The sequence below is a fragment of the Felis catus genome, chromosome A1, assembly GCF_018350175.1.
Source record: "Felis catus isolate Fca126 chromosome A1, F.catus_Fca126_mat1.0, whole genome shotgun sequence".
Classification (NCBI taxonomy): Eukaryota; Metazoa; Chordata; class Mammalia; order Carnivora; family Felidae; genus Felis; species Felis catus.
Genome location: NC_058368.1, coordinates 844,205 through 856,376, shown reverse-complemented (window position 1 = coordinate 856,376; position 12,172 = coordinate 844,205). Strand labels below are relative to the sequence as shown.

Sequence of the window (12,172 nt, the reverse complement as noted above, 5' to 3'; positions counted from 1 at the left end):
GTTTCACTTGTTTTGTGTACATTTGATTTGGGGATGAAAATTCTATAGTGTAGGTAATGCACTGTTACAGAGTAGATAATTGAGCATCCATTCTCGAAGAAGGAAAATGATTTTGGTAATAGTCTTGCTATATAGTTTGCATAAGTATTGTTAAATTTTTAATGTTTACTAAACTAAGATAGGACAGCTCTAAGTATAGATTGTTTTGCGTAGATGCATTTAGCCCAGCACCTGCTGGTAACCAAGGTCCTCCTCCAATGATGGGTATGAATATGAACAACAGAGGAACTATACCTGGCCCACCAATGGGTCCTGGTCCTGCCATGGGACCAGAAGGAGCTGCAAATATGGGAACTCCAATGATGCCAGATAATGGAGCAGTGGTAATGTATCATAAACGTTATTTTGATTATATTCAGTAATATATACTTTTCTGCCCCAAAGGTAACTTCACACTTAACATAATTTGGCATCATTTATTTTGGCGGTAAAGATCAATATCCACTGAAGAAAAAGTAATTTTGTGCAGTTATATGTTGACTTATGTGAAAGGCAATTTTTAAGTATCACAAGAATTAGGATTACCAATCATGGTATGCTTTTGTACTTAAGTATATGGCCAATATACATTTTAATTATAGTTATTTTTATATTGCTTTTAGTTTGTATCCACTTCTTACCAGTATTCAATGTAAAGGTCAAGATTTTAAGATTGTGTTCTTTTTCCTGTGTGTAGACTCCTTACCTTTGGTGGGGAATAAAACTCCAGTATGTGTGAAAACACAGTTTTCTGTAAATATTTTTTAATAACAAGATTGCTTATGATTAATTTCAGAGAATTTAACTGTAAAATAAGGTACTTTAAGGTTGTAAAATATATTTTAAATTACATTTTGCAATCTTACAGGATTACTAATTATATTTGTTATAAAATTTAAAGTATACAGTTTTATGTGTTGGTTTGAGAGTGTGAAGATATCTTTGTGTGGGTTAAGTAATTATAAAAGCAAAATTTTTCAATAATAGTTCTTATTTTGAGTGTCAGTAGCAAGACTAATAACTTCTCATTTCCTTTAAAGTCTGTCACTATTTAAATGAGGTTTTCTATTGGCAAAACATTGTTTCATTTGGTTTTTGTTAATGGTTGTTCTAAATAGCATTTAAAGGAAAATTGGTAATGATTGTATACTTTGAAAGGCAGTTTTATTTTGGAACTACCACAACATGTGTTAAGGCGCCATTGCTGCTAAGAAAGAAAAAGCACTGCCAGTTAAATTCAGAAATGCCATTGACTGTAAATCCATATTGATTTCAGAGATATTAAAAGTGAATGTGTGTCTTAGGATTGATGGATACAGTGTTTCATCATTTTTAAATTTATTTACTTTAAATGCAAATCTTTAAACATTTTGGAAAAATTGGACATGGTAACAGTTTTTTATTTTAATGAGTGTGTAGAGAGAGAGAAAAGCAGTGCCATAATATCTACTATGATCAGATGGCGCATAATTAGTATATTTGTTTCCTTCTCTGGAGGCTTTATTTTACAGTAAAATGTCTGAAAGCTAGTAAAAACTTTGCTTCGGTTAAGTTTTTGTGTGGCTTATAATCATCAGTAGTAACTTAAAGTAGTATTAACTGGCCCGTTTTTCCACCCTTCCCTCTGAAATTGTAACTGTTATTTAAATATCACCCTTGATTTTTTTCACAGTGACATTTTACTACTGCATGTAGGGAGTTCTGTTCAATCTTTGAGATTAACATATGTGGTTATTCTTGTAAAGTTTTCCAAAGCAAAGAATTCAGGTATTTAATTGTGCTATTAGTAGTACATGTTAATAAATTGTCAGTTTTTAAGAAAACCATATTTTCCCATTGATAGTCTTTCCAGAAAAACACATCAAAAGTTTTAATATTGACATAATAATTCTGTGTGTGATTGTACTAGTACTTTCTATGTTAAAAGCACTGCTGTTGAAATTTTTAGAATGTTTATACCTTTTCAGTGTGATGCTGCTCCCCAGTTTTATTTCTTTGATTTTCAAAAAAAGTATTTTTTTTGCACAGCACAGTTGTATGCAGTATAAACTTATTTTTTTATTAAAAAGATCAGAACAATATTGTAATACTGATTAGGTTTAAAATGGCATTCCCTTCTTAAAATCAATTCTTTTTTCATGAAATTGGGGCATAGCATTAGCAATATGTAACTCTTCAGATGCTTTATTTAATTTTTTTTTTTTTTTGACGTAGTAACTAATTAAATTGCTCCTTTCTTCCTTCTATGTGTGATCCTGATTCTGCTGGACTTTCTGCTGAACTTCATGACACCACCACTTGGGATTTTGCCAATTTTTCTTGTCACTTAATACTTGGCGTGTTCCAAATGGACTTCATGTTTATTATGTGGTATTATAGCATAATGATAGATTTCCGCAAGGACCGCCATCTCAGATGGGATCACCTATGGGGAGTAGAACAGGTTCTGAAACCCCTCAAGCACCAATGAGTGGTGTAGGTCCTGTTAGTGGTGGTCCTGGTGGTTTTGGTAGAGGAAGCCAAGGGGGCAACTTTGAAGGCCCTAATAAGCGTCGTAGATATTAAACGTTCTTTCATTCCTGGCTACTTAGAGAAAAAAAAACCTCCGTGGTATGCCTTTATACTTTTACCTGTTACCTGGAAGAAATGGTTTTATTGTTAATGTATGTAGACTTTAAAGTTTTTCTTTTGTAAAACTTGAGGTTTTTGTATTTTTCTTTATTCATACATAAGCTTTGTAGATTAGAATGGTGATGATGATGCTCATCATTGTGAATGTTAAAATGTGTTTGTGACTTTAGCTAAATATAAATATGCCATAGAACTGTGAAGTCTATGTAGTTACTTAATCTCAATAAAGAAATCATTTTGGATAATTTACAAATGTTACTAGTATTCTCTCATAGTTTTACTAAACTTTGCTGTAACAGTAGTACTTTGGTTGCTTTAATTAATTCCAGCCATTTAAAAATGAAAATGATTTTCTGCTTTTTAGGTTGTGCAAGTAGCACTGAAGATAGAAGCTTAGTGAAAGCTAATGTCAACCAGGGGTAGATAGAATAGTATATCGGGGAGGGGTGGGGATGGGAGTTTACGTTTGTATAAACCATTGATGTTCTTTCTGTGAAATCAGAGTTGCTGTCTACATTTCATATAGATTCTAAATATTCAAATATTCTGGGAAGGAATATTAAGGATATCTTTGTCCTGTGCTGATTTTTTCAAATAAATCTTTTGAATCTTGGAAAAAAAAACACTGTTTGGAGGCAAATCTCTTTTGCTTATAAAATAATGTCTATTTTTAATCTAATCTGCTGTTATTTGGTGTCAGTGTCTAGATCTTACCCTTTAAATTTCCTTACAATCATGGTAGGTTGGATGTTCCATGAAGATTTGGTGTGATTTAGAAGAAATTAGGCATTTCTTGAGAATGTTGTTTTATGGAAGTACTAAAGGTGGATTAACTCTGCGGTGTTGTAAATATCTTCCCATAGTTGGGTAAGTCTCTCCAGTAAAACGTGTCTGACAGGCTAGTTGTGTTTGTTTCCAAGGGAAACAGTTCAAGTGGTGATTGGGGGGAAAAAAACAACGAAAAGGAAAACAGGAAATTGAGAATGTGGCTAACTAAGGGCATTGGAATCGGATTAGATCCCTGAAGTTTGATTTTCAGTACTAGGGAAAAACTGATTTAATCACATTATAATTGTTATTCTAAAAGTCCTTGCTATATTTAAAATTTTGTATGTTAGCCACGTCTAATTTAAAATTACATTTACGGAATTTTATATTCACCTTAAACCACAAATCGAGTGCATCAGCCATTGATCATAATGTAGTTGTTTCTCATATAACATTTCAGTGTGTTACTGTATCATACTTTTAGCATTTTCATGAAGAATAATGTGCTATTTTGAAATGAATAGTATGTAAATATTAATTCATTTTTGCATGGTATATGTTTATGCTGGAAGGCATACTTTGGAAAGAAATAAATTTGGTTAATTTAAAATCTTGCACAGAAGCAGTTAGGTATAAAGCAAAACTGAGATGCATTCCTTTGTAACAGTGAAAATTTTCTTGTGTACTATTTCACGTTCTATTTTTTAGACACAGCAGTATGGATGGAATTTTCTAAAATTGTGGTATTCATAGGCTTTTGTTTTTGGCAAATCTTTAAAAACATGATTTGGAGATTATAAAATAATAGTCAAAGACTGTTCTCATCACATTTTCCATGTACATGAGTTGGCAGGGAGTGGGATTATTTTATTAATTAAGTACAGTGTAGGGAGTTTTAACATTAACTATAATTTTTAAATGATATCTATAGCACCTAAATACACTTTTCCGGTCACTTGTATTTTTATTCATACAATTCTTGGGTAATTTCTAGCACTGTATTTTGCTTCAAAGCCTAATTAAGAGTGGAAAAAGCTTGATCCTTTGATGTTAATACCAAGCTGTTTTTGGCCAAGGTTGTGAAATTGTGTAACATTGATTCAAGAACATTTGAAAGCCAGTGCACAAGGAGATGTCCTAATCTTCTGAACATTCTAGTGTCCGGCTCAACTCTGGCTCCAAGAATTGAGTTCTACACAGCTTTTTCCTTGCATCAAGAAAATCTTTGTTCCAGTGCTTACCAAGTTTACCCTGGGAACAGTCAGCTTCTGAGTGACAGTCAAGTGGAGCATCTGGGAACTTCTAGTTATTCAGTTTTTAGTGTTTTTGTATAAACAACTTTGTGGCTGGTTCAGTCAATATTTTTTTCTGGTCAATTAGCATACATACCAGGAAAGATATTTAAATGTCATTTTCTTAAAAGCAGTAGATATAAAAATAAATAATAGTATTAGCTTTTTAAAATAAGTGTGAATTTGTCCTATGTTACCATAATTCTGTCCATAAAAAGGTAATTTGAAACATCTTAGAATTATAATATCACAATATTGTGTTTCTTTTTGTGTCATGATTTGAAACACTCAGTTTGAAGTCTGTAGGATTTAGATCTCATGGCAATTAGTATGTAATTTGCACAAAATAAAGGAATACCCATTTTCCTAATTATTTTGTCAGAATTTCCCCATTTTTGTTTTGAAAATAAACAAACTTGGACAGATCTAGTTTTTAAAGAACTTACGGTTCACCCATATTTCATAAAGCTCAATTTGTTATTCCTTGAATTTTTGAGTTTTTCTATTTAAAATGAGTACCGATCATTCAACGAAAGAGATTAAATATTTCTTTTTAACCCTACAGTATCAGTAATATTGGGGAAAAAGTAACCTGGTTTCACCAGAATTGCCATTTAATAGAACTAAAAATATCAATAAGGACAGTAATGAAATGTTGGATCTTGTTTCTCAAATACTAATTGAAATTACACCTTTACATTTTATGCAAAAACATACTTTGAACATTTCAGTAACTTGGTGTTTATATTTGAAGTCTGTAGTAATTTGCTGAATATCAGCGTGAATGATTAATAGTCACTAAGTAATATTTGGGGATTTGGTTGATAATTACAACCTAGATTCTGAATGAGAAAAAGATACATGGTGTGATTGAAAGAAAATGCCTTGTGAGAGAATGTGATCAAATTTATGTTTAAGCTTTTTCAAAAAGGTTTGAAATTTATTGTCTAATGGAACTAGTCAGAAATCAAAGGAATACATTATTTTGCATAAGTAGAGGAAAATTTCTGGGGAATGTTGTGGTATTTAAATGTTCTGTGTGTGCTGTTGTGTTATAATGTCTAATAATATGTTAAAATAAATTCCTGAAATATGAAAGGGTAGTAATGATGTAAAAACTCAGACTTAATACTTTCAAGAATAAGATGGTGAACACCCAAATATCTAACTCCTAGATTAGACAGTTGTATTTTTCTGTGCTTGCTTCATAGATAGTTGTAGACATGAACTTATTTAGTGGGGAGAGGTGGGAACTACTTCAAAGTAAGTAACAAGTCCATCAAAGTTGTATAGACCCATGTGGGTTTATTTCATCCTAAAGAAAGCAGGATTAAATAAATTGAGAGTAGTTTTATTTTGTTTATTTTAAAGTTTATTAATTTGAGAGAGACGCAGCAGGGGCAGAGAGAGAGGGAGAGAAAGAATCCCAAGTAGGCTTCGCGCCGTCAGTGCAGAGCCCAGCACAGGGCTCGAACTCACGAACCTTGAGATCATGACTTGAGCCAAAACCAAGAGCCAGTTGCTTAACTGATGGAGCCACCCAGGCACCCTGAGAGTAGTTTTATATTTCACAAGAGCATTATATCCTTTCCTGCATCCTTCAGAACTAAGTTTCTAAAAATAGGAAACAATTTTAGTATGCTTACTTTACATAATTGTTTTTCACAGTTGTGTAAAATAAAGCATGCATAGCTTCCTGAGTGAATGTGGACAGGTAATTCATAGAATGTTGCTCTGGGGAAATCGTGAAGAATTTCATTATTTTTATAGTATCTAATCTTAAGTTTTTAAAAAAACAGTATCTGATTAAGATCTGTATTTTGCATTGTATGTTGTATTAGGTTTTTTTTTTTTTTTTTTTTTTTTTTTTTTTTTTTTTGTTAAAAGCACTTCTAAGTGTAGAAAAAACAGTTTGGAAGTTTCTTTTGTTTACTGGATTACTGAATAGCAGTATTGGTGATTGAAGTTTGAATCTTACATGACTGAATATTTAAAGGCCCAACCAGAACACTGTTATCTTGGGAATATTACTTGACTTCTATAAAATCACATTTAGGTTATAAATATCTCCAAGGTTTCCTTTTGGTTGAAACTTACTCTTTGATTATTTTTTATTTACTTGGTGGAATCAGTGGTATGTACTTTGTTTTATGATGTATAGTTTTCCTTTTCAGTAAGAGAGGATTTTATTTTCTAGATGGAGAATTTTCTAGATTTTCTAGATGGAGAATACTGCATTTCTTAAAGTGAGCTAGCCAGAATTCACAGTGCACATTAAAAAAAGTTATCTTTCAAGGATATTGTTTTATGGCTTGAATCACTGTTACCAGGACCAACTCTTCCTTCCTTTGCAACAGATACTAGGTTTCGTTGACTATGTTTATATAAAAACCCTAAGGTAGAATTACTGTTTGCTTTCTGAATTAAAGAAGTTGATTTTAAAAGATGGTATTGTGCTTGTACATGTACGTAAAATTTCACTTCTTATACAGTATAATTCAAATTTCATGTAAGGTACGTCCGTCTTAAAGTTAAGACTAGTTAGTAGGATTAGATACAATTAAGAAGTGTATTTAGTTTGAATACATGATTTTTGAATTTTCAACTTTTTTTTTAAGTATAGTTAATAAGAAATGGTTTTTATTCATTAAAAATGAGGGCCCTGCATTGCATGAACAGTAACGTATAGACGTTAATTGAATGGTAATGTAATGGACCTTGTGTTTCTTAAATGCTCTGTGTAAGTGTGTTTTTGGTAATGTTCAAGACTTTGGAACTGATAGTGATATCTATAATTTGTTTCTAGTTCTGAAATCATCATTTCAGATATTTAACGTAGGATATGTATGTATATGAGGTACTGTCAAAGCTTAAAGGAGTAGCCACAGTAATCCATTACGTTTTGTGTTACATCCCTGCCTGGATCTCTAAGACATACTCTTCCTTGTTCCATCTTCATTATGCAAAATGTCAACTTAGCAGACTTTGGTGAATGCAGATGAGAGTTTGTGTATGTTTTGGGGTTTAGGAAACTATATAAATACAATCCTATTGCTATTTGCCATGTTTGGCCTACGAATTACCTACATTTTAATTTTTGTATTCTTGTTGGAACAATTTATCTTGCACAGGTTATTTATATTGTTTTATTGTACAGTTTGCCAGAATAAGTTTTTCCTCAGGGTATTTTCAGATTATTAGATAACATTAATCAGTATCAAATATGATGCATTGCTTAGATTTACAAATGTCTGGTGTTCTTATGTAATGAGAAAAAGTAAACAATTTAACACATAGTGATTCTCTTTTAATTTGTGATCTTTTTAGAAGTGTTGGAGGTAGTAGTAACTTACTCAGTGGTTATTGCTTAGTTTATAATGCAAATTCTTAGAATTGGTTAGAATATTTACATGTTCATGGACTTGGTTAGAATATTTTAAACATTAGGGGTCCACAGTTCAGCAAAGTGAACATAAAAATCAGAGTGTCTACAAAGTGATACTTTCTCAGTCATAAGGAATTTATGGGGGAGCCATGTCATTCAGAATTGTACTATACCCATGTATTTATTTTACCAGTATGTATTGAAGGGTCCTATTGTTTGCCGTACCTGTTCTCAAGGCTGAGAGATACAACTGTAGAAAAACAAAATCCCTGTTCTAAATTAAAGGACAAAAGTCATGAACATCCTCCAGATTAGTAGTTCTCACACTTAAGTGTGCATTAGAGTCATCTGGAGGGCTCATTAAAACAGCTTTCTGGGGCCCACCCCACAGTTTTCTCATTCAGCAGGTCTCAGGTAGGACTAAGTAATGTACATTTCTAACAAGTTCCCTGGTACTGATGTTGGGTTTGGGGACCCCACTTTGAGAGCCTCTGTTCTAAAGTATCACTCAAAAGAATCACTGTAACATTTTTGGTTGGTTGATTTTTGTTGGTGGTGGTGTAGGTCATTGTCCTGCTGTTTAGGATCCCTGGCCAGTCATTGAGACCATCCAAATACTCCCAAACTTTTCTCTGCCAATTGACGAGTACCACACAAAAGCCATTAAAAAAAAAATTTTTTTTTTAACATTTATTCATCTTTGAGAGACAGAGACAGAGCATGAGTGGGGAAGGGGCAGAGAGAGGGAGACACAGAATCTGAAGCAGGCTCCAGGCTCTGAGCTGTCAGCACAGAGCCCGACGTGGGGCTTGAACTCATGAACTGCGAGATCATGACCTGAGCCGAAGGCAGACACTCAACCTACTGAGCCACCCAGGTGCCCCCCAAATCCATTTTTTAAAAGCAGGCACTGTCATGGCTATTGATTGCTAAATCCTAACAGGTGATATGTATTTATCCTTTTTTGAACTAGGATTTAATTTTTGTGTCACAAGCCTAGTTAATTCAAGTGAAGAGGGAGTGCAGAAAAGTATAGTTTGAAAATTCTGTAAAAGTTTTTTACTCAAGTGACTTTAAGCTACTTACACCAGTATGAGAAATGAAACAATGTAATAATCTGTTTTGTATCAGTGTATTTGAAGATGGGTATGCCTGACAGGTGAAAAGTTCTAGAACTGTCCGGGTCTTTGCTTACCATCTTGGTAAATATGAATAGAATTACACCATTTTGATGGATTAAAATGATGGTTTGACCTTTCTCTTGTGTGAACTGGTTTTTTGCTTTTGTAGATTAAAGATAAAGATGTCATAAATGTATTTTCTAAGACCATGAGTATATTTATTAAATGTAATTCCCTCTTGCTTTGCAGCTTCAATTTTCATTAGTCGTTTTAGAACATAATGCTGAACAAGGAGTTCAATAAATGGAAATTGTTAAGTAGTTTTATGGTAAAAAGTTACAGCCTGGATTGTGAGACCTTACAAAGACTTACGCTACGTATATGTACGATTCAAAGTCTATTCAGAATTATGCAGTACATTAAAACAATCAATCGGTCCATAATGAGAGCATATATAGTTGCTATTGTTGACTATAGTTTCTTCAAAAAGTTTTTTGAATATATTAGTACAAAGAAACAATCACCTGGTTTGTAGCCTTGTAAAAGTCTCAGCAGGTAGTTTCTAAAACATTGTGGTGTATGTCTGCTAAGAATATCTGTGTATAGAAAACAAGGATAGCGGCTTGTTTCTAGTTGTAATTCAGATGTCACCTGGGTGCCTGTCTGTTCTTCCCAAATACTGCCCTAGCATAATGTCCTCTCAGTTTTACCAGGAAATCCACATTGACCAAGCAATGTGACTCTGAGAGGTTACATTATCTGTCATCAAGGAAGACAACTTAGCTACCCTTTCAGCTTTGCACCAACCCACATCTCCCTCACTTTTTTATTAAAAAGTCAGATTTCTTGCTCTGTGGAAACCCAGGACTTAAGAGACTACAAGGTTTCTTCTCCGAGGTGGCTTATTTAATCTGTTTTCCAAATGAGGAATTTTCATGCAGTCTAATGAGTGAAACTTTGTTTCATTGTTTACTTCTAAAAAAACTTATGTGAATAGATTTCTTATACATTTGGTTTTCCTGTTATTTATTACTCATTTTCTCCAGTCAGAAAATGATTTTTTTAACTTCTGTGGCAGTACTTGGACACTACAGCGAATTCTGTTTCTACAGAAGTCAACGCTTAACTTTATTTTTAGGTACACAAATGCAGAAAAATAGCGTAAAATTTGAAAAAGGAAACTGTTAATCTATGCATTACTCAAGTTTTCTGATTCAGATTATAGTTTCCCTATATAGTAGTGTCCCCTTATCTAAGGAGGGATTATTCCAAGACCCCCAGTGAAAGCCTGAGAGCACAGATAGTACCAAACCCTATATAAATAATAAGGTTTTTCCTATTTACATACGTATCTGTGACAAAGTTTAATTTATACATTAGGAACAGTAAGAGATTAACAGTAATGACTAATGAAAACTACAATTATAATATACTGTAATTAAAGTTATGTGAATGTGGCCTCCCAGAATATCGTAGTCATGTCTGTGGTGATGTGAGATGATAAAATGCCTATGTGATGAGACAAAATGAGGTGAATGTTGTAGGCATTGTGATGCAGCATTAAACTACTAGTGACCTTCTGACCATATACTCGGGAGTGTCATCTACTTCCAGGTGTGGGTAACTGAAACTGTGGAGAGCAAAACCACAGATAAGGAGAACTCCTATAACTCCCTGCACACATGACCTCGTATTTAAGAGCCCCTATTATCCTAGTAGGCAGGTATAAGAACTTTAGTTTTGTGCTTGATCTGTTGCTGCAGCTGTTCAGAATTACACATGATTAATTAGGAAGATTCGAAAGACCTAATTTTTTTCTTTCTTTAGGTACGTTCACCTTTATCTGGAGGCATTAAATCTTTAAAATGTTAGAAGAGATCACAAGTTTTTGGAAAATAACATGCTCCAAATTTTGGGGGTAGGAAGTATAATATAGAAAGCACAAGTATTCGGATTCTTAATGTCTACCTTTCTATATAATACGCTTATATTTTAGGAAGAGTAAATTTAGTTTATGTCCCAATATTTGTGCTACAGATGATAGAGCTGAGGTAAACTAAGGTGTAGTTAGGTTCGTATTATGATCTTTTAGATCTGTAAATGGATGAGCTCTTCCTTTTGTTGATTGAAATTATAGATCTCATAATTTGAATTGTGCAGTTACTTGAACAGTGTGGAAGACTACTTGTCACAAGCAATTTCTAGTCATTCTATCCAGTAGATTATATAAATATGTACATGTTAAAGAATATAGCAACATTTAAAACATTCTATACTGGTTTTGTACAATTGCTGTGTTGGCAGTTTCTTGCAGTCTGGGCACTGCAGATAACTGCACAGAGGAGAGCAGCCCTCGGCTCCCGTGGCACTGGTGTTCCAGACATGGGAGACCAAATAGAGTCGAAATAATTTGTGTAGTCATAAGGGTAGAGAAAGTGACAGCTATTTTAGATAAAAGGACTAGAAAATGTGTGTCTCAGGAGACAAAGGGACAACATTCTGTTTGATTTAGTCTGTGCTGATAAAAGACAACATTGTGATGGATGAAGTGGATGCCATAATTCTATTGGAGCTGTGCTATTCAGTGTGGTGGCCATATGTGGACTATTGAATCTTTAGAATGGGACTAGTAAGACTGTAAGATTTCTAATTTTATTGTAATTAAATTCAGTTTATCAATACAGTGTTTAGCATATTTGGAACACCTTGGGTAAGCAAATCTATTTTTGCATCTTTAATATAATGAAATCTAAATACACATAAATATTGGAGAAAATTTACCACTTAAACGTGTAAAGTACAGAATTGCAACTACTTGGTATGAAGAAAATGTAAAGTATCAGTAATTTTTAATATGGCCATATGTTGAAATATATTTTGGATATGTTAAGTTAAATAAAATGCACTGTTTAGCTAATTTCATCTGTTGCTTTTTT

General features: G+C 33.2%; 1 protein-coding gene across 2 annotated transcripts in view; it reads left to right on the top strand.

The window, feature by feature from the left end:
* The window catches only part of PSPC1 (paraspeckle component 1), a 109,112-nt gene that overhangs the window by 69,928 nt on the left and 27,012 nt on the right, over window positions 1-12,172 (top strand). The window contains exons 8-9 of one of the 2 annotated variants that reach the window (XM_006927147.4): window positions 214-383; window positions 2,419-3,295. In XM_006927147.4, coding sequence (XP_006927209.1) covers window positions 214-383; window positions 2,419-2,604 — 356 coding nt within the window. In that variant the 3' untranslated portion in view covers window positions 2,605-3,295. Of the gene's footprint in view, window positions 1-213; window positions 384-2,418; window positions 3,296-12,172 lie in introns of those variants that run through there. The other variant, XR_002739420.2, reaches the window with a different exon arrangement.